At 37.1% G+C, this 27,260-nt stretch overlaps 1 protein-coding gene and 1 pseudogene across 3 annotated transcripts in view; one reads left to right on the plus strand and one right to left on the minus strand.

Annotated features, from left to right (window-relative positions):
- The window catches only part of ASH1L (ASH1 like histone lysine methyltransferase), a 228,554-nt gene that overhangs the window by 159,449 nt on the left and 41,845 nt on the right, over nucleotides 1-27,260 (plus strand). For all 3 annotated transcript variants that reach the window (XM_045816450.1, XM_045816452.1, XM_045816451.1), the window contains 2 exons: nucleotides 7,684-7,778; nucleotides 25,702-25,775. In XM_045816450.1, the coding sequence (XP_045672406.1) occupies nucleotides 7,684-7,778; nucleotides 25,702-25,775 (169 nt within the window). The remainder of the gene's footprint in view (nucleotides 1-7,683; nucleotides 7,779-25,701; nucleotides 25,776-27,260) is intronic.
- On the minus strand, nucleotides 560-4,674 carry LOC123804547 (annotated as a pseudogene).

Raw genomic sequence — 27,260 nt, forward strand, 5'->3', positions numbered from 1 at the left:
CCAGGAATCAAACTCACAACCTTGGCACATCGGGATGTCACTCTAACCAACTGAACTACCCCACCAAGGCCATCTCTTCAGTGGGTGTACCAATTTACATTTCCACAAATAGTGCACAAAACTCCCTTTTCTCCACCTCCCCAACCCTTGTTATTTCTTTTCTTTTTGATAATAGCCATTCTAACAGGTGTGAGGTGATATCTCATTGTGGTTTTGATTTGCATTTCCCTAGTGATTAAAGATGTGGAGCACCATTTCATATGCCGGTAGACATTCTGTATATCTTCCTTGGAAAGATGTCCATTAAGATCCTCTGCCCATGTTTTAATCAAATTGTTGTCTTATCAAGCTGTGTGAGTTCTTTATTTTGGTTATTAAACCTTTATCAGATATGATTTGCATATATTTCCTCCCATTCAGTCGTTTGCTTTTTCATTTTCTTGATGGTTTCCTTTGCTTTATAGAAGCTTTTTAGTCTGATGTTGTCCCACTTGTTTATTTTAGCTTTTATTTTTTTGCTTCTGGTGTCAAACAGAAAAAATCATCACAAAGACAGATGTCAAGGAGCTTTACCCCCAATGTCGTCTTCTAGGAGTTTTATGGTTTCCGATCTTATGTTCACGTCTTCATTCTATTTGAAGTTTATTTTTGTATATATTAAAAGATCTATGCTAAATTTCTTTTTCTTCTGAATCCAGATGAAAGGAATTACGAAAACAATATTTCATTTCTTAAAGGTCACCTATAAATCCAACTACCGTACTTTTCGGACTGTAAGGCACACTCTCCCCACCCCCAAATTTGGGAGGAATAATGGTTGTTTAATGCTGCTGTTGAGTTCTGTTTACATTTACATTGGTGAAATATTATGTTATTTATGTTATTAAATATTTTACCACATTTATTGCTTCAAAAATTTTTTTTCTATTTTTCTCCTCTAAAACCTAGGTGTGTCTTAATGGTCCGAAAAATATGGTGATTTTTTTTTACTTTCGCTACTCCTATAACATATCATCCATTGTCTCTTATTTCATAGTTTTTATATCTTAATGACTATTAACATAGGTAGCAAGGTTTGTACATGAGTAATATTATGACAAGTGTTTCTTTTGAATTTTTAGGTCTTTAAAGATTTTTCTTTGATGAAAAGTCTCTTTGCCTGACTTTGTTTTGTGTTGTAATGTTTTACCATTTTTGCCTTTAGCTACTATAACAAAGATTGTAGAATTATCACGATTTTAGTGGCTATTAGCTGAAAATAAATACAGGTTACTGGGAATAAGATTTCATTTGCATTTTTAATTTCAACTACACTTGAGAAACTGCTTTTGTCACAAAGTGACTTGAAATTTTACTACATATTCTAATCTGTGGGTTATTCCCAAATTGTTTCTGACCCACTCACCATAAACATTGCCTAGCTAATTTTCTAGTATTTAGACCTTATCTTATGAGTCATTTCTGTAATCAACCAACTTTTAAGTTCATAAAAATGAACTTAAGGTTAATGAAGTTTATTTTTTTTAAAAAAGACTATTGACAAAAATATATATATAAAATTCCAGAAGAAGTTTTGCAAGCAAATTCAGGCTTTTAAAGAAGTACTCTTCATGTGAAAAATATAAGTGAATTTCAGTGAAAAAGACACAAACATACACACGAATACCAAGTTTACATTTGTCTGTTCTAGGTGGGAAAAGCAGTTTTTCTCACATGATTATATTCACAAAGATTATAACATCACACCTCCTGGTATAATAGCATTGCAAAAATTAGGAACAGAATTGTTAGAGAGTCACTAATTTATCCATAATGGCTGTCATGCTAGGTGTCAAAGTTTTATTTTCACAGTCACTCTTTGTCGTTCCCTTTCCAAGGTGGAGATTTTACTCCATAAATTTTTTAGTGATTTTTCTGATTCAGTATCATTAACTGTGATGTTTATTTGACCAGTTTTGTTTATATATATTTAATATACAATATTAATGAATACCCAGAGGTCTTGTGTTTTATTACTACATCTACAACAAAGGCCTCAGAATCAGCTTTTGCTTGGAAACATTTATAAAAGTTTTAACTTACTTTTATGTGTCAAAAGTATATTATTGCCCTTACCAATTCACCTGTGAACATCAGGAACCAAAAGCCTTCCGACGTACCTCCAAGTTTCACATGGAACACCAGTAACTGTATTGGAATCCCCTTTCTCTAAACTCCCCAGATTTGTCAGTGTTCCTGACCTGCTAAGAAGTGACATTACTTACTCCCTTTATTATGGGATTTTAAAGCCATAGAACAGATAGCAGTTCAGTTTCCTAAGAGGATTTTATAGTTACTATTTACATTTGTGAAATGTGCTTCTTTTGCATATTAGTGATCTTGTTATTCAAAATGAAATGACATTCTTTATGGTTTCCAATTTGGTTTATATAGTAATACATATTATTGAGCCTCCAGATTTAACTACTACATGGTCATAAAAAGTTTAGGAACTATGAGATAATAGAAAATATACATAGTATTACTTTCTGCCTCTAGTTCCTCACACAAAGTTTCTAAAGTGTTCTAAGTGACAAGAACACTAGGAATATCTCTTTATTTTTTTTTAATTTTAATTGTATCAGTGTATTGCTGATTTTGGTCTTCCCCTTAGTTCCCTATATTAAAATGATGAGTTTCTCAGTAGCAGGTACAGTAGCTTTTAAAGAGAACTTGGGCAAAATATAATGGAAACCATAAATAACCAGAAAGTAAATGAAGCAAAATTGTGTAGCATGATGTTTGCCCAAAAGTAATATCCTTCCATAAATTTTTAAATTATTTTTTAAGGATTCTATTTATTTAGTTTTATTTTTTAATATTTTATTTATTTATTTTTAGAGAGAAGAGAGGGAGGGAGAGGGAGAGAAACATCAGTGTATGAGAGAATTATCAGTTACCTCTTGCAGGCCCCAAACTGGGGATCTGGCCTGCAACCCAGGCATGTCGCCTGACATAGAATCGAACTGGCAGCCTCTTGGTTCGCAGGCCAGTGCTCAGTCCACTAAGCCACATCAGCCAGAGCTGGTTTTATTTTATTTTTTTAAATTTATTTTTTTTTTTAATTTTAATCATTGTTCAAGTACAGTTTTTTCCCTTCTACTCTCATTCGGTTTTATTTTCTAAACAATATCTTTTAGGTGATTCATTTCTTCATGTTCATGGGCAAATTCTTCTTAACTATCAATCCTTTTGAGTCAACCAACCATATCATTTTTATAGCTTTCTCCTTTGGTAAATCTTGTTTTTTCATGGCCATGTCAGTCAGGTGTACAATCCCTAAGGCAGCCTCATCAGCTCTGTGAAATACTATTGTTGACCAGACAGTTTGTTCTTGGTTATTGCAAGGACACCTGCAGCTATAACAGATGCTGTTCCTTGAGTAACATCACTGAATGTGAATTAAGTAACATCATCAAACTGGTTTTGATACTTGTTGAGAAGACAAAATGCATTTATATTGGTGAAATCTTCAAACTGAGTAACACAATCCATGCCATACTTAGAAGAAACTACCTTCATGAATTCATCAAAAAAAAAACACATCATATTCAGGACCTCTCACTCTTCTCTGCCGTCATCCAGTGTACTTTAACTCTTCATTTTATCTTTTCACATCCAGAGTGACAGGCAGACATTCTTGAGGATTCATCCCTTCACACGCTATATACAGAGCCAGCTTATCCACAGGGATGCCCATTCCATTACAGCCAAGGTCTCCCAAGCCAAGAATATGCTATTGGTCACCACTGTAGCCTTGATGATACCTTCTGGCCATGCAGTAAAAAGTTGAAGCAATATGCCCTTTATCGTGGATACTAATAAAGAATCCTCTCAGCTTCTGAAATGCTAAACTAGCTGTCAAGCCAGACCCGTAGTGGGGGTATAAACACTAGGCATGAATTTCTCAGTGTCAGACATAAGCACTCTATCCAAGAGTTTCTCATTTTTATTTTGAAAATCCATTAATAGAGGATACCTGTCAAAGTCAAAATTTAGATGCTCAAAATTTTTAGTTACTCTAAGAACCTGGATACCCTGACTGATAAAGCAGGGTGACAACATTCCATGAATATTCCATTGTTGCCTGTCTTCCAGGTTAAAAGCCAAGTTCTTGTTGAAGTGGAGGTTCTACTTCACATGTCTTAGTCACAGTGATGGGTGTGGTGGTGACAAGGGGGCTTCAGGCCCTGTGGTGAGTGTAAGGTGAGGTGGCGGGGTCTGGCCAGAGCCCTCTTGTTCTAATATGTGTCTTTGAGCCCATTTCTGACACAGGACTCCTAAAATCCTTAGAAATTCCTAAATGGTAAGAATACTAGGAGCACCTTTTATTTTGATTAGGTGACTTTGAGTGGGATCCTGGGTTGGGGCTGGTCACCAGAAAGATCAAGCCCTGATTAGAAGCTTGGAATTTTCAACCCCATTCCCCATCCTCCAAAGAGGATGGAGTTAATAATCAGTCATTCCTGCATGAGGAAGCCTTCATAAAATCCCTATAATCCAGGGTTCAAAGAGCTTCCAGGTTGGTGAACAGGTAGAAGTATGGGGAGAACGACATACCCAGAGAAGGCATGCAAGCTCCATGCCTCTTCCCTCGTACCTTGCTTTACACATCTCTTCAGTCTGGATGTTCATCTGTATCCTTATCATATTCTTTAGTAAACTGTTAAACATAAGTAAGTAAGTGTTTCCCTTGAGTTTTGTGAGCTACCCTAGCAATTAATCAAACTTGAAGGAGGGGATCATAGTAACCTCTGATTTTTAGTCAAATTCAACATATGTTATGGGTATCCTGGGGACATACTACTTGTGATTTGGATCTGAAGTAGAGTAGGGATAGTCTTGTGGGATTGAGCCCTTATCCTAGGATCTGACACTATGTACAGATAGTATTAGAATTGAGTTAAATTGTAGGACACCTAGCTGGTGTCACAGAGAATTACTTGGGGGCAGGTAAACCTCCAAACATTTGGTGACCACAAGTATCAGAAATGAACAAAAAAACTGGCCTGTTTCTCTAAATAAGAACATAAAAAGCACTTTACACTATATATAATATTCTGAATAATTTTCTAGGTAGGCCAACTACTGTGTAACTTTTTATTTATTTGTTATTAGAGAAGGGAAGGAAGGGAGAAGGAGAGAAACATTGTTGTGTGGTTTCCATTTCATCACCCCTTACTGGAAACCTGACCGGCAACCTAGGCATGTGCTCTGACTGGGAATTGAACTAGCGGCCCTTTGGTTCACAGTCCAGTGTTCAGTCCCCTGGGCCACACCAGCCAGAGCTAATGTATATCTTTTTTTTTTTACAGAAATTTTATTAAGTTTTCGTGTAGCCTTATAATCTATATTAAAAACTTTGACAAGATATTTTTTCTAAATTTAAGGCATTTGGAATAATATTCCAGTTAAAGATGTTTTATTTCAGTTTGTACAAATATATCCTTTTAACTTGAGTAATTATAGAAAGATTAAGATGAAAGAAAAGGTCTTTATCATACATTTATTAAAAGCACAGTTATTTCCCAGAGTTAAATCAGTTCAGTCATAGCTAATTTTTAATTTACTGGTCTTTAGTTAAGCAGTCTACTTTCACAAAATCATTTGCTTTCTGGCTTAAAATGTCTTGGAAATTATAACTCTGTTCCATTTTTACAATATGACAGGTATCTGTTTGAGGTGAGGCTGTTAGCTAATACAGGGAAATCTGTACCCGTAAATCTATTTCAAGTAGTATCACTAGTCAAAAATAACTGCTGCAGTTATTTACTAAGGCCATATTGATGTTTCTTCCAGCACTCTCAGTTTTTGCTTATAGCTGTGGCTTTTAGGCAATCGTATGATAAAAAATCAGAAACCACCTTTAGATGATAAGAGTAAATGGCTTTGGTTAACCTATTATAATTACTAATAACATCATATGAATGGAAATGGAATAATTTTTAAATCATTCATAAAGATATAACCAAAAGTTAACTCAGAGAATGAAGGCATATTATAGAAATTGAAGGCACTGACAATTCTCCAGACCCTTCTAACACATCCAATAAAATGTGTGTTATGATTGTCACCAACTGACAGGGGTAATCAAACCCAGGGAAAAATACCATTCTTGATAAAGAGGGTGAAGTTTTGATAGTTGTTCCAGCCTGGTATAGGAACATTAATACACTTTCTCCAGCTTTAAAAGTACACAGTAGCTAGAACATATTCACATTAGTAAAATATCACAAAAATAAAAATAATACATTCTTAATCCTCACCTGAGGACATGCTTATTGATTCTAGAGAGAGGTTAAAGAAGGGAGACAGGGAGAGAGACATTGATTGCTTGCCTCTTAACCTGCAACCCAGGCACGTGCCCCTATTGGAAATCATAGCCCTTCCATTTATTTAACAGTACTCCACGCAACTGAGCCACACAGGCTAGGGCAAATATTACTTAAATTTAGTTAACCTAAAGAACTTCATTTTGATTTGCAGAATCTTCTAATATTGTGTGTTTGACAGACAGGATAGCTGTTACAATAGTGATGTGAGCATTAAATCTGGAACCAGCCAGAAATCCCCTCATTCCCTGTTTCATAAGGTGTGGGAGCAAGCCCTTGGTGTGTCTCAGCAGCTTCTGGTAAACTTTAAACATAGTTTGAGTATAGAAGGTATAAGGCTTCTCTCTCACTCTTGTTCAGTTGTTCTAAATGATTTCTCCACGATTTAGTTATAATTCGAGATTGGTCCTGGGAGTAGTTTAGTGTGGCTTCTGTGTACTCCTCCACCATCTTCTAAAGAGAATAGTAATTATATAGGAGTTGAACAAGAAACCGAGGGGTGGGTGGGTGGGTTGGTTGGTTGGTTGGTTGGTTGGTTTGGAGAGGCGGGGAGAGAGAGAGAAACATCAATGTGTGGTGCGGTTGCTGGGGGTCATGGCCTGCAACCCAGGCATGTACCCTGACTGGGAATCGAACCCGTGACACCCTGGTTCACAGCCCGCGCCCAACCCACCGAGCTACGCCAGCCAGGGTGAAACCGAGGTTTTCATTTTGAATCTCCTTACCAGCTAGTAAAATTAAGGCAAGTCACCTAATCTCATAGAGCATTTATTTTCACATTTCCTCTTGCCTACTTCACAGGATTAACATAAATGATAATATGTGAAAGTACTTTATAAACTATAAATTGCTAACAAAATACAAGGTAATCATGGTCAGATATGAAATTGAGATTTCTTCTGCAAAACTGTTGGAGAATGCTAACAAGCCTCTTTCTATGAAAGTACTTGGTATCTATACCCTAAAAAATAGACATTTAAAACTTAAGCCATTGGCCTTGGATAGTGTGGCTCAGTGGATTGAGTGCAGGTCTGCAAACCAAAAGGTAGCCAGTTCGATTCCCAGTCAGGGAACATGTCTAGGTTGAGGGCCAGGTCCCTAGTTGGGGGTGTGTGAGAGGCAACTGATGGGTGTATCCCTCATTGATGTTTCTCTCCCTCTCTTTCTCCTTCCTTTCCCTTCTCTCTAAAAATAAATTAATAAAATCTTTTAAAAAATGTTCCTGATAGAATAATCTGTTTTCTACATATGACCACAGGAGAAAATGTTACTACCTCTGACTATATATGTGTGTTTTTTTTTTAAATCATAGCCCAAAGAGCCGATTGATTCAGTTAAAGAAAGAGAAGCTGGAATACTCTCCAGGAGAGCATGAATATGGGTTATTCCCAGCCCCCATTCATGTTGGTGAGTATCGGTATACACAATGTGTTGTTGAGAAAAAAATGGTATTTCTTGAGTTTGGGTGAAATGCTTTTGCGTTCTTGTTATGTATCTGCAGGGTGGTCAAGCTCGTTTCTTTACCATTTAATTTATACTTACTGTGAAGAGTTCTGCAAACTTTTTGCTATTTAGAAGTCAAAAGAGGCATAAATCTTACTGGAGTTTCAATAAACAACACTTTATCTGTAGCATTTGATTCCCTGAGTAAGTCATCTAGGAAAGCCCCACTATTCATCAGTTCAGTTTCAAATGTTTTCCATGTCCAAAAGACTCGAGATGATTTATGGATATGTAATAATCAAAGTAAGAAGTCCTCCTGCTTCTCCTGATCATTTATCTGCTTGAAAATTCAGCAAGATTTATCTTTCTTTTTTGAGGGGCGGGGTGAGAAAATGTCAAGACTTTGCTTCACATTTAGGTAATAGTACCTTCTAACATCCTGCTGTGAAGCTTATCAGGTAAGTAAAAGGTACCTAGAAGTCATTCTTAATTTTTCTGTTTCCACGTTTTATTATTTCCATCCTTGAAATATAACCTAGTCTTTCCAAATTCCATTGCCATCACTCAAGTCCAAATACACCAGTATTACCTTTTGATTGGGCTACTGCAATATGCAGTAGCCTTCTACCAGCTCTGTCCACTTCCATTCTTGTTCCCTTCTAATCCACTCTGCACACAGTTATAAAATGATTTTATAACTTAAACAGATCAAACCGGTCAGTGGCTGACCATTGGAGTAAACTACAAACCCCTTATTCTGACTTTTAAGAATGACCTGGCCCCTCACTACACATTACTCCCTATATTTCTGTTCCTGTCTTTCCTTATTAGCTATATTATGTCATGCTAGTCTTCTTTCAAATTGTAGAACAAAGCAAGCTCTTTTCCACCAAGAGGATTGTTACGCTTATTATTCCCCTTTCCTGAAAATCTCTTCTTCAGACTCTTGTCACAATTGGTTTCCTCTCATCCTTTAAGGATGATCTTAATGTCAATATCAGCCTAAATATCATTTTCTTTAAAATTGTTTAATTATTTTCCTGATTGTCCCACCAAAGAAGGTCCCTCCCTTTATTTTACATCACAGGACCCTGTTTTTCTTCTTTTAATCTATAATTACTGTATTTGTTTACTCATTTGTTATCTGTCTCCTACATTATAAGCTCCATGTGTACAGGATCATTTGTCTTTCTTATTCTCCTTTGATTTCCCAGTGCATAATACATAACAGAAGTTTAACAAGTATTTGTTTGATAAATGAAAGAAAAAGAGGAGAAATTACATTAAATTGCTGAATATAGATGACAGTTTTTTCTCAAGAACAACTAACTTACTTGTGCAGTATATCTTATGCTTTGTAATGTTCTCTTCAACTATGACTCTAGAACTCTTCTCTGGGTTATGATTTGCTAATCCCCTTTTTCTCTCTAGAGGGCCCAGCACCAGGAGGGTATCTGAAGCAGCAAGTTTAGATAAGTTTTGCAATAAAGATTAGTTACTGTGTATTGTGTGACTGGACAATAGTATAATGACAACATAGAGTCACAAGACCTAATTCTCAGTTAGTTAACTATGCTACTGTTCACTTAATGAAGATAAGAGTTAAGTTTTATATTCTATAGATGTATTGCCAAAAGTTTCTTGAAAGAAGCTTTTGTTTTTGTTATGAGATCATATCAGTGGAAGGAGATTCTTAGCAGATTTAGCTGTTTCCTAAAACCTGCTAATGATAAACAGGATTTGAAAATAAGAAGTAATTTAAAAGTCCTGTTAAAGGAAAACACACCCATTTTAGTCTTACTGGTTTTGTCTTGTTTGGGAAATTGGCTTAGATCTTGGATAAAGCTCTATTTAAGGGGATGTAGGAGTCAGTTAATTCCACAGGAAGAGGAGGGAATTAATGATAGACTAATATTTCAGTCATGTCTCTGGCATGAATAGTGGTTAAGAGATCTAGAATAGAAATTTCTCACTTTAAATATTTTTATCCCTGAATCCTCACTTTATCTCTCACGAAGACTAATTGTACCCAGTGGTTTACAAAGTGAATAAATAATGGTAAAACGTATCCAAATAATGGCTCTTCTTTTTTTCCTGTGAAATAGGACTTTAAATTAGACTGTTACAGGATAAAATTATTTTTCTGGAAAGTGCTGTTGTGTTTTTCAAATAATTGTTTTATGATAGGATAGGGAGAGTGGCCCCTCCGTTGTTTCAGACACATCACTTAAAAATATCATGTAAACAAAGACTATGACTTTGAGTCAGCCAGACCTATGTTTATCTCTATCTTTACTAGTTATATAAACAAAATTAAATGCATCTTACCAGTGATGAGGTCAGATTAAATTAATGGAAAGTAATATTTATTTTTAAATGTTTCATGAACTCACTTTTCATTATCATTACAAAATATATTTTATGATATACTAATTTATGAAAATGTTTTTATACCCTTAAATTTACAATCACCTGATTTTTTATGAGTGCTGCAATGGTTCAATGAAGAAAAGCATGATATTTTCAACAAATGGTTCTGTGATAATTGGATATATGCATACTCAGCATTTTCATGTATATATTGAGGCTGCTTTTGGGCTGAATCGTGAGGATTAAATGATACTTATTTTGTACTTAACACAGAGTGAATACCCCTTCCCCTTGACTTACTATAATCACATACTCAATGTCGGTTAGAACAGCAAAGCCATCCTACTCATTTCTACAAAACTGAGGTAAAAGTAGAAAGCATGAAATAATAAAGAATAGCAATCAGTAAAATATTAAGCAGAGCTTTGAAAAGAGCAACAAAATTCATGACCTCTAGCTGCACCAATCAAGAGAAAAATAGAAGATAACACAAATTGCTAGTATCCATGTAATACTGTCATTAAGAGGCTAATAAAGTAACATCCTGAATAACTTTATGCCAGGACATTTAGCAATAAATACAGACAGTGGACAAATTCCTTTGAAAATACTGCTTAGAACTGATGTAAGATGAAATAGAAGCCCTGGCTGGTGTGGTTCAGTGGATTGAGCACCAGCCTACAAACCAAAAAGTTGCCTTTCTTTTCTTTTCTTTTTTTAAGGATTCTTGTTTTTTAAGATTTTATTTATTTATTTTTAGAGAGGGAAGGGGGGAAGAAAGAGAGAGAGAGAGAAACATCAATGTGCGGTTGCTAGGGGCTGTGGCCTGCAACCCAGGTATGTGTCCTCACTGAGAATCAAACCTGCAACACTTTGGTTCGCAGCCCGCGCTCAATCTACTGAGCTACGCCAGCCAGGGAAAGGTTGCCTTTCTGATTCCTAGTCAGGACCATGCCTGTGTTGCAGGCCAGGCCCCATGTTTGGGGCATGCGAAAGGCAACCAATCAATGTGTCTCTTGTACATTAATGTTTCTCACTTCTCTTCTCCCTCCCTTCTCCTCTCTCTAAGAATAAATAAATAAAATCTGAAAAAGAAAAAGAACATCTGAATAGCCTATATTATTTAAATAAATTTCATTCCTTACCAAATCCTTCACCTAAAAATTCTGGAACTAAAAGGCTGTTCTTGTGAATTCTGTTACTTAATTGAAAAAGAACTAACCAATCTTAAACACTTCAGAAAATAAGGGGAAAAAACTTCCCAACTTATTTTATTAGGCTAGTATAACCGTGATAGAAAACCGTGATAGAAAACAAAGATTCAGGGGAAACAAATCAACTAATAGAAAAGGGTTTTTTAAAGGTCTTATTTATTTAGTTTTAGAGAGAGGGGAAGGGAAGGAGAAAAAGAGGGAGAGAAACATCATTGTGTGGTCACCTCTCGTGCGCTCCCTACTGAAGACCTGGCCCATAACCCAGGCATGGGCCCTGACTAGGAATCGAACAGGTGACCCTTTAGTTGATAGGCTGGCACTCAAATTGCTGAGCTACACAAACCAAGGCAGAAAATTTCTTTTTGAACATATAGGCAAAAAAAACCCCTTAAAACTAGAAAAGAATTTTCTTATTTTATAAAAGGCATCTATAGTTAACTTCATGCTTAACAGTGAGATATTGAATGTTTCCTCTTAAAAATGGAAAGAAAATGAAAATGTTCACTCTCTACTTCTCCTCAGCATTATTCTGGATGTTCTAGCCAGAGCAGTAAGGCAAGATAATGAATGAAACTCATAGGATCAAAAAAGAACTAAAACTGTTTCTGTTTGTATATAACATGATCATGTATGTAAAAAATCCAAAGACATGCACAAGAAGCTACTAAAAATAGTAGAAAGATTACTGAAAACAAAATTAGTATATAAAAATTTATTGTATTATTATAAAACCAAACATACTGTCATTATATGGTCCAACAATTGCATTCTTAGTATTTATCCCAAGAAGCTGAAAACTTAGGTCTGTGCAATAACCTGCACATAGCTATTAATAGCAGCTTTATTCATAATTGCCAATATTTACAAGCAACCGAGATATCCTTCAGTAGATAAATGGATGAACAGTAGTATATCCAGAGAATATATTGTTATTCACCAAAAGGAAATGAGCTATTAAACCTTGAAAAGACATTGAGGAACTTTAAATTTGTAATACTCAGTGAAAGAGGGAAATCTGGAAATGATACATACTGGATGATTTCAACTCTAGTAATATTCTGGAAAAGACAAAACTGGAGACATTAATAAAATCAGTAGTTGCAATGGTTTGGGGTGGAGGGAGAGATGAATGGGCAGAGCACAAAGGATTTTTAGAGCAGTAAAACTATTCTATGTGATACTATAATGATGGATACATGACATTATACATTTATCTAAAATCATAGAATATAAAACACCAAGAGTGAACCCTAATGTAAATTGTGGACTTTGAATGATAGTGATATGTTAGTATAGGTTCTTCAGCTGTTAACAAATGCAACGCTCTAGTGGAGGATGTTAATAATGCATATGTAGGATCCCAGGATATATGGAAAATCTGTATCTTTCTATTCAGTACAGCCTTGAACCTAAAAGTCTATTTAAAAAACATAATAGTGTAATAAAAGGTAGAATAATTAAAAATTAATTTATCTTAATATAATAAAATTATCTTAAATAATTTTATAAAATAGGCAAGGTCTTTACACTAAAATGAAAATATTTGTCAGAAGAATTAAAGAAGACTTAAATGGAGAAATATGCCACATTTAGAGATTGGAAGTTTGTTATATTCAGTACAATGTACATTATATTACCAGTAGGCTTTTCTGTAAAACTGATAAGCTAGTTCTAAACTTTACGTGGAAATGTAAAGGACCTAGAATATACAGGATGATATTTAAATAAAAAGTTTGGAAGATTTAAATGATCTGACTTCAAGTGTTACTGTAAAGCAGTTTAATTAAAACATGGTATTGACATTCAAATATGGAACAGCATAAATTGTCCAGCAATAGACCCACACATTTATGGTTATTTGATTTGTATACAGGCATCAAAGCAATGCAGTAGAAAAAGTAATATTCTTTCAACAAATGATGCTGAAACAATTGAGTATTATAAAAATTAAACTTACATGCCTACCTCATACCATGCACATTTGACATGGATCACAGACCTAAACATAAAATATAAAAGTATAAGACATCTGCAAAAAAGCATAGATAATATCTTCATGACCTATTTGTAATTATATGTTTCTTAGATAGACAGTAGTAGCCATAAAAGAAAGTACTGATAAGTTATGCCTTGAAAAAATGTAAAAGCGTTCACCGAAGGACATCACTGCAAAAACAAAAAGACACAAACTAGAAGAACATGTTTACAAATTGTATGTATCCTGACTGTCTAAAGAACTCCTACAAATGAATTTTTTTAAAAAGATGACCCAATTTCAAAATGAAGATTTTAGCCCTGGCTGGTACAGCTCAGTGGATTGAGTGCCGGCCTACAAACTGAAAGGTTGCTGGTTTGATTCACAGTCAGGGCACATTTCTGGGTTGCAGGCCAGCAAGAGGCAACCACAGATTGATGTCACTCCCTCTCTTTCTGTCTTCCTTCCCCTGTTTCTAAAACTAACTAAATAAAATCTTTCTAAAAATAAATGAAACAAAGATTTTAACACAGACTTAATTTAAAAATATATACACATGGCCCATAAATACATGAAAAACACTCAGCATCATAACCCATCAAGTAAGTGCAAATTAAAAGTACAATGAGATTCCACAAACCTAGATTGCCTAAAATTAAAACTAGTACCAAATGTTAACACAACCAAAATGTTTTTAAATAGTTGTGGGAAAGTAAAATGGCATCACTTATTTTTTAAAGCTCTGGCAACTTTTGGAAAACTAAACGTATACCTATCAAAGAGAAATTAATACATATATCTGTAAAAATGTTCATAGTAGCTTGATTTATAATAGCTGTAAACTAGAGATAGCCCAGGTGTCCATTAATACAATGGATAAACAAACTCAGGTGTATTTATACAGTGGATAAAAGGGGGGGTGACTTTATAATCGACATACTTCCATTTTATAGAAGATAAAGTAGGAGAACTTTTCCCTGTTCCAGTAAGTATGAGTAAAACATTATAAGGTCTTACTGAAATATTATATATAACATATACAAACCTAAGGCTATGAAAGGTTGAAAGAAGAGGGCCAACCATCCAAGGACCTCAGGACTGAAGAACTTCATAGTGATGAGTTCTCTAGGTTTTCTTTTTGTCTTATATATCCCAAACTTGAAACTAAAAAGCTGACAACCTGTAAGAATTGTAGACAGTATTCTCCAAACTCTAGCCAGACATCACAGAAAAAAACTGTTACCCTAGCCACACTCATGCCAGCAAATGCTCAGTGGGTATCCTCAACTTTCATCCCCACCTAGCAGCAATAAGGTGTCCTGCCCCCTACTCGCCTAATGTCAGAGGAGGTGTGGTACAGTGTCAGGACATTTTACCATCATCCAATAGTGACGTGGCCACCCCCACCAGTCAGTAGCACTAACAAGGAGCCTCCCCCAGCCCACCAACACTCAGGTTTCTGTGGAGAACTCCAACTGGCAGTAACAAGATAGCTGCAGCGGTTTTGCAAAAAGCCAGCCAAAATAGGTTTTTATACAATCCAGAATCTTGTAAGACATGTCTCTGTTTGATTTAAAAACCATATTTCATACCAAGAACCAGTGAGATCTCAAACAGATTTTAAAAGGCAATTAATAACTGTCTGGCCAATGGGGGCATAGGTAGATACCCTTTGCCTCCTTGAACAACCAAAAGAAGGACAACAAATTTAAACACAAAAACAACCAGAACTGCCAGAAAATCAAACTTTATGGAAGTCTGAAAACCAAGGTGTTAAAGAAGAAACATTCATGCAGACTGGTAGAACGGGTGTAGATGGGCAGCCAAGGAAAAGAGAACTTAATGCAAGGTGGCAGCTGGAGAACCAGCAAGACCCACATTTGCATGTGGATAAACCTGGGAGCAAGACAGACTGTGCAGTCCAGGGTGCCAGCATGCAGAAAAAAAGCCTCAAAAATCTCTGGCCATTAAAATCTGTGGGGTTTGCAGTGGCAGGAGAAACTCCCAACTTTTCAGGAGAGTTCATTGGTGAGACCCACAGAGTCCTAGAACGTACACAAACCTACCCACCTGGGAATCAGCATCAGAAGGACCCAAGTTGCTTATGGGAAGCAGGTGAAGTGACTAAAAGCCATTGAGAACTGAATAAGTAACATTGTTCCATTTTGGATCCCTCCCCCACATACAATGCCACAATGAAGAGACGTGGTTTGCCCTGCCCTGGTAAATACCTAAGGCTCTGCCCCTTACAACGTACCAGCTGCCCCAAGACAAAAAAAAAAAATATGGCCAAATTGAAAGAACAGATCAAAACTCCAAAAATAGAACTAAGCAGTGAAGCAATAGCCAACCTATCAGATTCAGAGTTCAAAACACTGATAATCAGGATGCTCACAGAAATGGTTGAGTATGGTTGCAAAATACAGGAAGAAGTGAAGGCTATACAAAGTGAAATAAAGGAAAATATACAGAGAACCAACAGTGAAGGTAAGGAAACCGGCACTCATATCAATGATTTGGAACAGAATGAAGAAATAAACATTCAACCAGAACAGAATGAAGAAACAAGAATTCATAAAAATGAGGAGTGACTTCGGAACCTCCAGGACAACTTGGAACATTCCAATATCCAAATCATAGGGATGCCAGAAGGAGAAGAGGAAGAGCAAGAAGTTGAAAACTTACTTGAAAAAATAATGGAGAACTTCTCCAATCTGGCAAAGGAAATAGACTTCCAAGAAGTCCAGGAAGCTCAGAGTCCCAAAGAAGGTGGACCCAAGGAGAAACACACACCAATGCACTTCGTAATTACATTAGCCAACATTAAAGATAAGAAGAGAATCTTAAAAGCAGCAAGAGAAAAGGAGACAGTTACCTGCAAAGGAGTTCCCATAAGACTGTCAGCTGATTTCTCAGAATAAACCTCATAGGCAAAAAGAGCCTTTAAAGTGGTATTCACAGTCATGAAAGGCAAAGACTTACATCCAAGATTACTCTATCCAGCAAAGCTGTTATTTAGAATGGAAGGGCAAATAAAGTGCTTCCCAGTTAAAGTCAAGTTGAAGGAGTTCATCATCACCAAGCCCTTATTAAATGAAATGTTAAACGGACTTGTGTAAGAAAAAGTAGATGATCAAAATTATGAATAGTAACATGACAGTAAACTCACAAGTGTCAACGACTGAACCTAAAAAACAAAACTAAAGAAATAACTAGAACAGGAACAAAATCAGAAATGGAGATCTTATGAAGGGTTATGAGCGGGGAGGGGTCAGGGGAGATGGGGAAAAGGTAAGGGAATAAAGCATAAATGTAGGTACAAGATAGATTGGGAGGTTAAAAATAGTATGAGAAATGGTGAAGCCAAAGAACTTACATGTATGACCCATGGACATAAACTTAAGGTGGGGGTGATGCTGGTAGGAGCAGGAGTGCAGGATAAAGGGGAGAAAAAAATTAGGACATCCAACATATGCCAACACCAAGATGTTTGAATTATCTGACAATTATGTTAAAGCAGTAATGATTTTTTAAACACTTCAACAAGTAATTATGCACATGCTTGAAGTATGAAAAAACAAAAGCCTCAGCAAATAGAAGGTAGAAAAACCAAATAGGAATTTTTAAATTGAAAGGTGCAGCCCTGACTGGTGTGGGTCAGGGGGTTGACAGTCATCCAGCAAACCTAAAGGTCACCAGTTCAATTCCCAGTCAGTGCACATACTGGGGTTGCAGGCCATGTCCCTGGTTGGTGGCCTGAGAGAGGCAACCAATCCCTGTTTCTGTCACACACTGATGTTCCTCTCTCTTAAAATAAGTAAATCTTCAAAAAAGTGAGAGGGAGGGAGGAAAAGAAATAAAGGAGAAAGGGAATGGGGGAAGGAAGGAAGGAACAAATGAAGGAAGAAAGATGCAGTAACTAATAAATCTCAGGGATGGACTAGACAGCAGAATAAGGAGACACAGGAAGAATTAGTGGATGGATGATACAATATTACCTAGTCAGAACAAAAGAGAAAATAGATTTTTTTAAAAAATCGCTGGCTGTGGGATCATAACAAAAGAGCTAATATTTGTATTCTCAAACAAAGAGAGAAATGATTTCTTTCCTACAAGGGTAAAACAATTCAAATGACAGTGAGTTTTTCATCTGAATCTATGGAAGTGGCACATTTTTCAAGTGCTTAAAGGAAAACCGTCAAACCAGAATTCTAATTCCAGTAAAAATACCCTTCAGGAATTCAGAGGGAATAAAAGCATTTGTAGATGAAGGATAACTTAAGAGTTTGTTGCCAGCAGACTAAATGTATGGGTAAAGAAAGTTCTCTAAACAGAAAAATAAAAAAAGGAAACTTAGAATATCAGGAAGGCAGGAAAGAATACAATAAGCAGAAATATGGGCATGTATAATATTCTTTCCTTTTCTTTTTGAGACTTCTAAGTAATTTTTAATGGATAAAAATTTTAACATTGCCATATGTTCTTTATATATTTTTTTATTGATTATGCTATTACAGTTGTCCCATTCTCCCCCTTCACTCCCCCCCCCCGCCCACCTCCTTCCACCCACATTCCACCCCTTTAGTTTAGTTCATGTCCATGTGTCATAAGTTCTTTAGTTTCTACATTTCCCACACCATTCCTGCCCTCCCCCTGTCTATTTTCTACCTATTGTCATGCTACTTATTTTCTATATCTTTTCCCCACCTCTCCTCCTCCCACTTCCCTGTTGCTAACCCTCCATGTGATCTCCATTTCTGTGGTTCCGCTCCTGTTCTCTTTGTTTGCTTAGTTTGCTTTTGTTTTAGGTGTGGTTGTTACTAACTGTGAGTTTGATGTCTTTTTTTACTGCCCATATTTTTTATCCTCTTTTTCTTAGATAAGTCCCTTTAACATTTTATATAATAAGGGCTTGGTGATGATGAACTCCTTACTTGGCCTTATCTGAGAAGCACTTTATTTCCCCTTCCATTCTAAATGAAAGCTTTGCTGGATAGAGTATTCTTGGATATAGATCCTTGCCTTTCATGACTTGGAATACTTCTTTCCAGCCCCTTCTTGCCTGTAAGGTCTCTTTGGAGAAATCAGCTGACAGTCTGATGGGAACTCCTTTGTAGGTAACTGTCCACTTATCTCTTGCTGCTTCTAGAATTCTCTCCTTCATTTTTATCTTGGGTAATGTAATTATGATGTGCCTTGACGTGTTCCTCCTTGGGTCCAACCTCTTTGGGACTCTCTGAGCCATCCTGGACTTCTTGGAAGTCTATTTCCCTTGCCAGATTGGGGAAGTTCTCCTTTATTATTTGTTCAAATAACTTTTCCACTTGTTGTGTTTCCTCTTCCCCTTCTGGTACCCCAACAATTCGGATATTGGAACGTTTGAAGGTGTCCTGGAGGTCCCTAAGCCTCTCCTCATTTTTTTGAATTCTTGTTTCTTCATTCTTTTCTGTTTGGTTGTTCCTTTCCTCCTTCTGGTCCCTTCCATTGATTTGAAACCCTGTTTTCTTTCCATCATTCTTGGTCCCATGTGCATTTTTCTTCATTTCACTTATTGTATCTGCATTTTTTCATCTAATTTATGACCAAAGTCCACCAATTTTGTGAGCATCCTGATCACCAGTGCTTTGAACTGTGCATCTGATAGATTGGCTATTTCTCGGTTGCTTAAAAAAATTGGATCTGGGGCTTTTAACTCTGTTTGAGCCATCTTTTTTATTTTATTTTTTTCCTTTGGTCTGGTTGAGCGTGTTACGTTTGAGGGGCGGAGCCTTTGATGTTCACCAGGGTGGGGCACCTCAGTCTCCGGGTTGTGACATTGTATGTGGGGGCAGAGTCCAAGAGGGAACAATGGCGCCCGCTCCCACCAGGACTCCAGTCCCCCTTGCGGCTTCTCACAAGCAAATTGGTCCCTTTGGTGCTGGCTCCCGGGCGGGTGAGCTTATGCACTCTCTCAGACTCTGTGGGTTTCTCCAAGGAGCTGAAAAAATCTCCCAGCCTCAACTTCCACAGGTGTTTTTAATCCGTGCCTTCAGGCATTGTTTCCTGGTGCTGGGTCCCTGGGTTGCGCGGTCTGTGTCGAGCTGCCCGTTTTTGCTTAGTTCTGCACTCGAATGTGCGGCTGCGGACAGCTAGCTGCCTTGCCTACCTCACTGGGTCTGCTCCATGCCTCCCGCTCCCAGGGTCTGCCACCGGTCCTTTAGCTGCGGTCTGCGCCCTGCGTGCGCACTTCTGCCAGCCACCGATTTTTCCTGCCGGTACCCCTCGACCCCTCTCTCTCTCCTTAGGCCTCTGCTTCCGCCCCTCCTTACTGGACTGGATGTATGGTATTCAGACTTCCGTTCGATTCATTTCTCTCTGTTCTGGTTGTTTTTTGTTTGTAAATTCTTGTTGTCCTTAGTTTTGGTTGCTTGAGGAGGTACAGTGTGACCCCCGATGCCTCCATCTTGGATCCTCTCCTTAACATTGACATATATTCTTACAACTTATTGAGGCATAATTCACATACCCTACAGTTCACCTGTTTAAAGTAGACAGTAGTTTTGGTATACTACATTATTTTTTGAATTTATAGTCAAATATATATAACTTAAAATTTGCATTTTGGCTATTTTTTAAATATTTTTTTAATTTCTTGACTTTGGGGGAATTGGGGAAGAAGAGAAACATCGGTTTGTTGTTCCACTTATTTTTGCATTCATTGGTTGATTCTTATGTGTACCCTGACCTGAGATTGAACCTGCAACCTTGGCCTATTGCGATGGCACTCTAACCAATTGAGCTACTCAGCCAGGGCCATTTTAGCTATTTTGAAGTGTAAGGTTCAGTGGCATTAAGTACATTAACCCCTATCCATCTCCAGAACTTTTTCATCATCCCAAACTGAATCTCTGTACCCATTAAATAATAATCCCCACGTTTCCTTCTTTCCCTAGCCCCTAGTAAGCATTGTTTTTGTTTCTATCTCTGTGAATTTCACTGTTTTAGGTGCCTCATATAGTGTAATCTTACAATATTTATCCTTTTATGTCTCCTTATTTCATTTAGCATAATAATGCCTTTAAGGTTCTTCCATGTTGTAGCATATATGAGAATGTCGTTCCTTTTTTAATGCTGAATCATATTTGTGTGTGTGTATGCATACACAAACACAGATCACATTTTGTTTATTCATTCTTCCATTGATGAATATTGCTGTTGTTTCTGCATTTTTGCAGTTGTGAATAATGCTGCTACGAACATTGGCTTCTTATTCTCTTTTGAAGACTCCTTTCAATTTTTGTATGTATATACCCAGAAGTGGAATTGCTGGATCACATGATAAGATAGAAAGTATAGCATAGGGAATGTAGTCAGTAATATTGTAATAACTGTGTGGTGCCAGGAGGTTACTGAAAATATCAGGGGGAACACTTTATAAAGCATATGATTTTCTAACCACTATGCTGTACACCTGAAAATACTAAAAGATAATATTGAATATAAAAGAAAAGTCAAATGTTGTTATCTTCCTTTTGTAAGTGAATCAGGAGTCATTAGGAGAAACAATTCATTTTGCTTAAAATTTACATTTTTCTTCACATTTGTTTCCACAAATGTTTTCTAAATACTCTATATTGAATCATAAGTTCCTAGACTATGAAGAGAATTCATGCCATATTATTTGCAAATATTACATAATTTACACTATGTTTAACTAGAATATTTTTCTGATTTTCTTAATGTTGACTTACAATTAAGGGTTTATCTTTCTTTATTTTTTAAATAAATCATTTGATGTTACTTTCTTGGTTATAGTGGCTCAGTGTTACCCAACTAACAGAACTGTTTACAAAATTCAGATATCCCACAATATAAGGGGCTGACATTTGTGTTAGTAAGACTCCATCCATGTAGGTATTGAAGGTAGGCAGTTGTCTTTCAGAAATCCTGTAGAAAACATTCCTTCTCGGTTCTGCAATTGAAAGCAATGTGGCCATTATAGACTCTAAACTCAAGATGCCAGATAGGATTTCAAATCATTTTGTGCAATTCATATTTAGTAATGCTTAAGTAACATCAATACTACATATGAATTCTAGATGACAAGTTCTGACTCTGCACTTATGGGGTCACATAAAGTAAAGATATTTTAAAGAACCTCCCTAAATCACTTACCTTCATAATAGGAGGGAATAACTGCAGTGGGATGCAGAATATGCTGTGGTCAGGTGCAGAATAAGGCTTTTATTAGGGTTTTGAATGCTATATTCGGGTTCTCCATGGGAAAATATCACAGATATAATGTATACTATGTAATATGTATTTAACATGCATTCCTTATAGAATTATGAGGAATTAACACACATGATTATGGAGGCTGACAAGTGCCAAGATTTTCAGTCAGCAAACTGGAGCCTTAGGAGAGCCAGTGGCCTAAGTTCCAGTCTGAATATTGGCTGTCTTGTGATCCAGGAAGAGCCAGGAAAAACTGTTGAGTTCTGTCAGGCAGGAGAACTTCCCACTTAACTGTTTTTATTTTTCAGGCTTTCAGCTGAATGGATGAGGCCCATCCACACTAGGGAAGGCAAATCTGCTTTACCCAGTCTACTAATACAAACTTTAATGTCATCCTGAAACATCCTCACATACATACTCAAAATAATGTTTTAACCAAATAGTCAAATTGACACAGAATTAGCCATCACGAGTAGTTACTCCCTAGGGGCAAGCTAAAAAAATGTATGGATAATGTGCCTTCCTTGTTCATTGTTTTGGTCACTCTAAGACACTCAGCTATTCCTCAAAAACAACAAAACCATCTTCAAATTGGCTTTCCTATAATTGGCATAACAGATTCAACTATTTGGTTCATGTTGACTGTTTTCCCATTGGTGTTTTTGTCTCAAGTGAATTGTTTTATTATTGTTATTTTAATTAGTGGATTTCTACATTGTAACTTTTTTTTTAGATTTTATTTTTGGAGAGAGAATGGGAGGGACGGAGGGAGAGAAACATCAATGTGTGGTTACCTGTCGAATGCTCCCTACTGGGGACTTGGCCTGCAACCCAGGCAGGTGCCCTGGCCAGGAATCAAATGTGCGATCCTTTGGTTCAGAAGCCAGTGCTCAGTCCACTGAGCCCCACCAGCCAGGGCCATTGTTGTTTACTTCTCCAAAGAATTGTAGATATGAAAGTTGGAGGTGATCTCACAAAATAGTGAAATTATCCCATTGTCCTATCATCCTTTCCCCAGACTTGCCTAAATATTTTATAAGTATACTGAGTTCAGCAAATTTCAGATAAAAAATACTCAAGATATCTAAATGGGAATAAATCAATCACTAAAACGTGATTTCATAAATATGGCAATTTTATTTTTTTTATTTTATTGATTATGCTATTATAGTTGTCCTAATTTTTTTCTTCCCTTTATCTTCCTCCACTTTGTACCCTCCCATTTTCCAGCATGCCTCCCCTCCTTAGTTCATTCCATGGGTTGTACATATAAGTACTTTGATTTCTCCATTTCCTATACTATTCTTAACCTCCCCCTGTCTATTTTGTGCCCACCAATTATGCTTCTTAATCTCTGTACCTTTTCCCTCCATTCTCCTCCTCCCTCTCCCTGCTGATAACCCTCCATGTGATCTCCATTTCTCTGATTCTGTTCCTGTTCTAGTTATTTGCTTAGTTTTTATTTTTTAGACTCAGGTTTTGGTAGTTGTGAGATTAATGTCATTTTACTGTTCATAGTTTTGATCTTTTTCTTAAATAAGTCCCTTTAACATTTCATATAATAATGGCTTGGTGATGATAAATGCCTTTAGCTTTACCTTGTCTAGGAAGCACTTTATCTGCCCTTCGATTCTAAGTGATAGCTTTGCTGGATATGGTAATCTAGGTTGTAGGTCCTTGCTTTTCATCATCTTGAATACTTCTTTCCAGTCCCTTCTTGCCTGCAAAATTTCTTTTGCGGAATTAGCTGATAGTCTTATGGGAACTCCTTTGTAGGGTATTGTCTGCTTTTCTCTTGCTGTTTTTAAAATTCCCTCTTTATATTTATCCTTTGGCATTTCAATTATGTGATTGGTGTGGTCCTCTTTACACCCATCTTGTTTGGGATTCTCTGTACTTCCTGGACTTGCATGTCTTATTTTCTTCACCAAATTAGGGAATTTTTCTTTCATTATTTTTTCATATAGGTTTCCAATTTCTTACTCTTTGTCTTCTTCTGGTACCCCTATGATATGAATGTTGGAACATTTGAAGTTGTCCCAGAGGCTCCTTATGCTATCCTCAATTTTTTGGATTCTGTTTTCTTCTTGCTGTACTGATTGGATGTCTTTTTCTTCCTTATGTTCCAAATCATTGATTTGATTTTTGGCTTAATCCACTCTGCTGTTGATTGCTTGTAAATTATTCTTTATTTCAGCTAACACATCCCCCATTTCTCCCTGGGTCTTTTTTATGTTGTTGAAGTACCCATCGAGTTCCTTGAGCATCCTTATAGCCTGCATCTGATAGATGGCTTATCTCCATTTTGTTTAGTTCTTTTTCTGCAATTTTGATCAGTTCTTTCATTTGGGCCATATTTCTTTGTCTCCTTTTTTGACAGCCTCCCTGTGTTTGTTTCCATGTATTAGGTAGAGCTGCTTTGACTGTGTCTTGGTAGCGTGGCCTAATGCAGCACATGTCCTGTAGGGTCTAATGGTACAGCCTCCCCTGTCTCCCAACCTATGTACTCAAGGTTCTCCCTCCTTGTGGTCTAAGTACTCCCTCCTCTTGTAGATGCATCTTGATTGCTGTCAGCATGTTAATGGGAGGGATTTACCCAGCCCAATCAGCTGGTAGGACTGGTTGTGGCCCCTAGCCAGCAACAGCCACCTTCCTCCATGACTTGTCTGGATGATTAGGTGGTACTCCAACATGGTCTGTAACTGTCTGCTGGGCACACCCACTTTGGGGTTTCCCACATGGTGGAGGCCAGGGTCAGTTTCCACCTGCGTTCATCTTGGGCCCCTTAATGTAAGCTATACAGCAACGTGTAGATGCCTGCTGCTAGTGCTGGGCCTGGGGCCACTCAGCAAGAGATAGGGGGCCTGGGCTCAGCAGTTGCTTGTTGAGTGGATTTGGGAAGGTCTGAAGCCTGTGCCTAGCTCAGCCCCTCATATGGAAAAACCGTTACCAGGGTGGGAGGATTGCTTGGATGGGCCATAAGTTGCATAGGGTGGACCCTTAGGTAATCATCAGAGCAGGGCTTACGGTGTAAGCCAGGTTGATGGAGATTCAGATGTGGTGCTGTGCCACTGTGGCTCTGTGTCTGGGAAGAAGCTGTTCCCCAGCTCTTGCCCTGATGGCCATACATTTCAGCTCCTCCCAGTATGCCATTGGTGCCCTTCAAGTTGCTGCCCTGGTGCTGGAGCCCAGAGGGAGTGAGTCTAAGAAAGTGCATGTGTAGTGCAAGGCCCTTTAAGAAAAGAGGCCTGAGAATCCCACAGTTTCTTCATTTGACCCAACTCCCACTGGTTTTTACAGCCAGAAGTTATGGGGGACTTATCTTCCTGGCACTGGGACCCTGGGCTGGTTGATCTGGTGTGGGGGTGGGATCCCTTGCTCCCAAGATGTCCCTCCATTTTCTGTCCACCACATATGGGGTTGGAACCCACTGGTTCCAGGTCTCCGTGTCTCCATCTCCACCCTTCCTTCCCTCCTACCCATCTTGATGAATGTGGTTTCTTTAATTCCTTAGTTGTTGGACTTCAATACAGCTCAATTTTCTGATGGTTGTTCTATGCTTTAGTTGTCATTTTCTGTGGTAGTGCAAGGGGGCTAGCCATGTTTACCTGTTCTCCATCTTGACCCGAAGTCCTAAAACATAATAATATTTTAATTTTAAAAAAGTTAATCATAAATTACTATGTAAAGACTATTGAGTTATTCAAATTCAGGGACTCCTATTTTTAAAAACTCTTATTTCCCTTTTTTATAATCAGCCTTAGATTTTCTATAATATTGAAGGAGAGTAGGGGCCAAATGCTCTAATTAGTAATTTTTATAATCAAACCATTCTTAGTATATTGTTTGCTTCATAATGTCATGTGTATTTTTGGTAGTAAATTTGCTACGTTACTTGTTTTATATAGACAACTGTTAAAGTTAAAATATATCTTTAGTATATACTACATGGTGAAAAAGTAGGTAAAATTAAAAATCAGTACTGGAAAAATCCATAAAATTAAAAGTTAGATTTTTATTTTTCTAGTTAGTACATACTACATCTTGTGGCTTTGGCTGTTTGTATGAATGTTGAAATTGATAGTATTTTTTGTTGTTGTTGTTGTTGTTTCAGGAAAGTATCTAAGGCAAAAGAGAATTGACTTCCAGCTTCCCTATGATATCCTTTGGCAGTGGAAACACAATCAGGTACAATGAGCTAATTTTACCAGGTTTCATTCTTACATTGTAAAGCATGGCAAGGAGAGAATGCAAATCTTTTTCTCTGCCTCCTTATTATACTCTCATTTTAGAAAATATGAAAAAGTGTCTCTGTGAAGGCTAGTGACAGAAAAAAGTGAATTTTCATCCATATTTAATATGACCTATTTGCCTTTACTCTTACTTCAAAATAGCAGTGAGTTCATACTTCCCTGGGAAACCTTCTGTTTTACTGTGGACTTTTATTTTGGTAGCATAGATTCTGTTCTCTAAGAATCCTATTTGATTCAGGTCTCTGGAGAGTTTAGATGTACTGCCAGCAGCACTAAGAAATTTCAGACTTTATTTTTGTTGGTCCCTTCTCATCAGTTTGGAATTTATTTTTCACATACAAAAGAAATTTTTCTACCAAAGAATGCAAAATGTTTAACACTTTTATACTTTTAAAAGATCTTTAAATATGTTGGGAACTAAAAATAAGAACGTGCTATTTTTCTCTCTTCCCTAATTGAAAAGTTTCCCCTAATAATTTTGTATTAAGCTATAGGCCCCACGTCCTTACTGAGAACAACTATTGGAAAATAAAAATAGTCATGCACACAAGGTGAATAAGCTCCTGAGTTTTTGCCAAAATTCCACCAAAGTTTACTTTTGGAAAGCCAAAAGCAATGGACATTTCCCTCTGCATTCGGTTCTCTGGTGGCCTTTCTTGAATTCTGAGAGGGTCAAAATGTTAGATATTTGTCTCAGTTTATAACATTGAAGGAGAGACAGTGCTTTGACTATACCCACTGAAAAATGATGGTGGGATTATTCTTATTGATTAATACACTCTAAGACCAAGTTGTTTTGGTTTGTTTGGGGGGTGGTCTTTGCTGCAGTCCTCTGTGATGAAACACTAACCAACTGACTGCCTCTACTATAATACATTCTTTTTTTCTAATGCATTCTTGATCACAGTGTGAGAGCTCCACTTGACTGTCTGCCCTATCCTCTTTATTCACTAAATTAATTGCCTAATTAAAATGTGAAATGTGTTTTCCTACAATACCCACCCTGAAAATGCCAGGGTACTCTTTTTTTTTTTTTTTTCCATGTACCTATCCAAATCAGGCAACCAAACTCTAGGCAAATTTTCCTCTTTATTTATAGAGGCAAATAGAATCTTAATGCATCCAAATGAATAGCTTCAATCTACAGTGCAATTTTCATTTAAGTCTATCCAACAACAAGCTAAAGAAACATGCCATTTAAGATGCACTTTCTTGAGTTCCGGCCAAGATGGAGGCATAGGTGGATACACCGTACCTCCACGCACAACCAAGATAGGGACAACAACAACTTGGGAACAGAATAACATCCAGAAATGACAGAAAATTGATCTGAATGGAAGTCGGACAACCAAGAAGTTGGTTAGATCTGTGCATCCAGACCAGTAGGAGGGGTGGAGACGAGCAGCCAGGCGTGGGTTGC

This window comes from Phyllostomus hastatus, unplaced genomic scaffold (assembly GCF_019186645.2).
Source record: "Phyllostomus hastatus isolate PE091 unplaced genomic scaffold, TTU_PhHast_1.1 phas_scaffold_216, whole genome shotgun sequence".
In the NCBI taxonomy this organism is placed as follows: domain Eukaryota; kingdom Metazoa; phylum Chordata; class Mammalia; order Chiroptera; family Phyllostomidae; genus Phyllostomus; species Phyllostomus hastatus.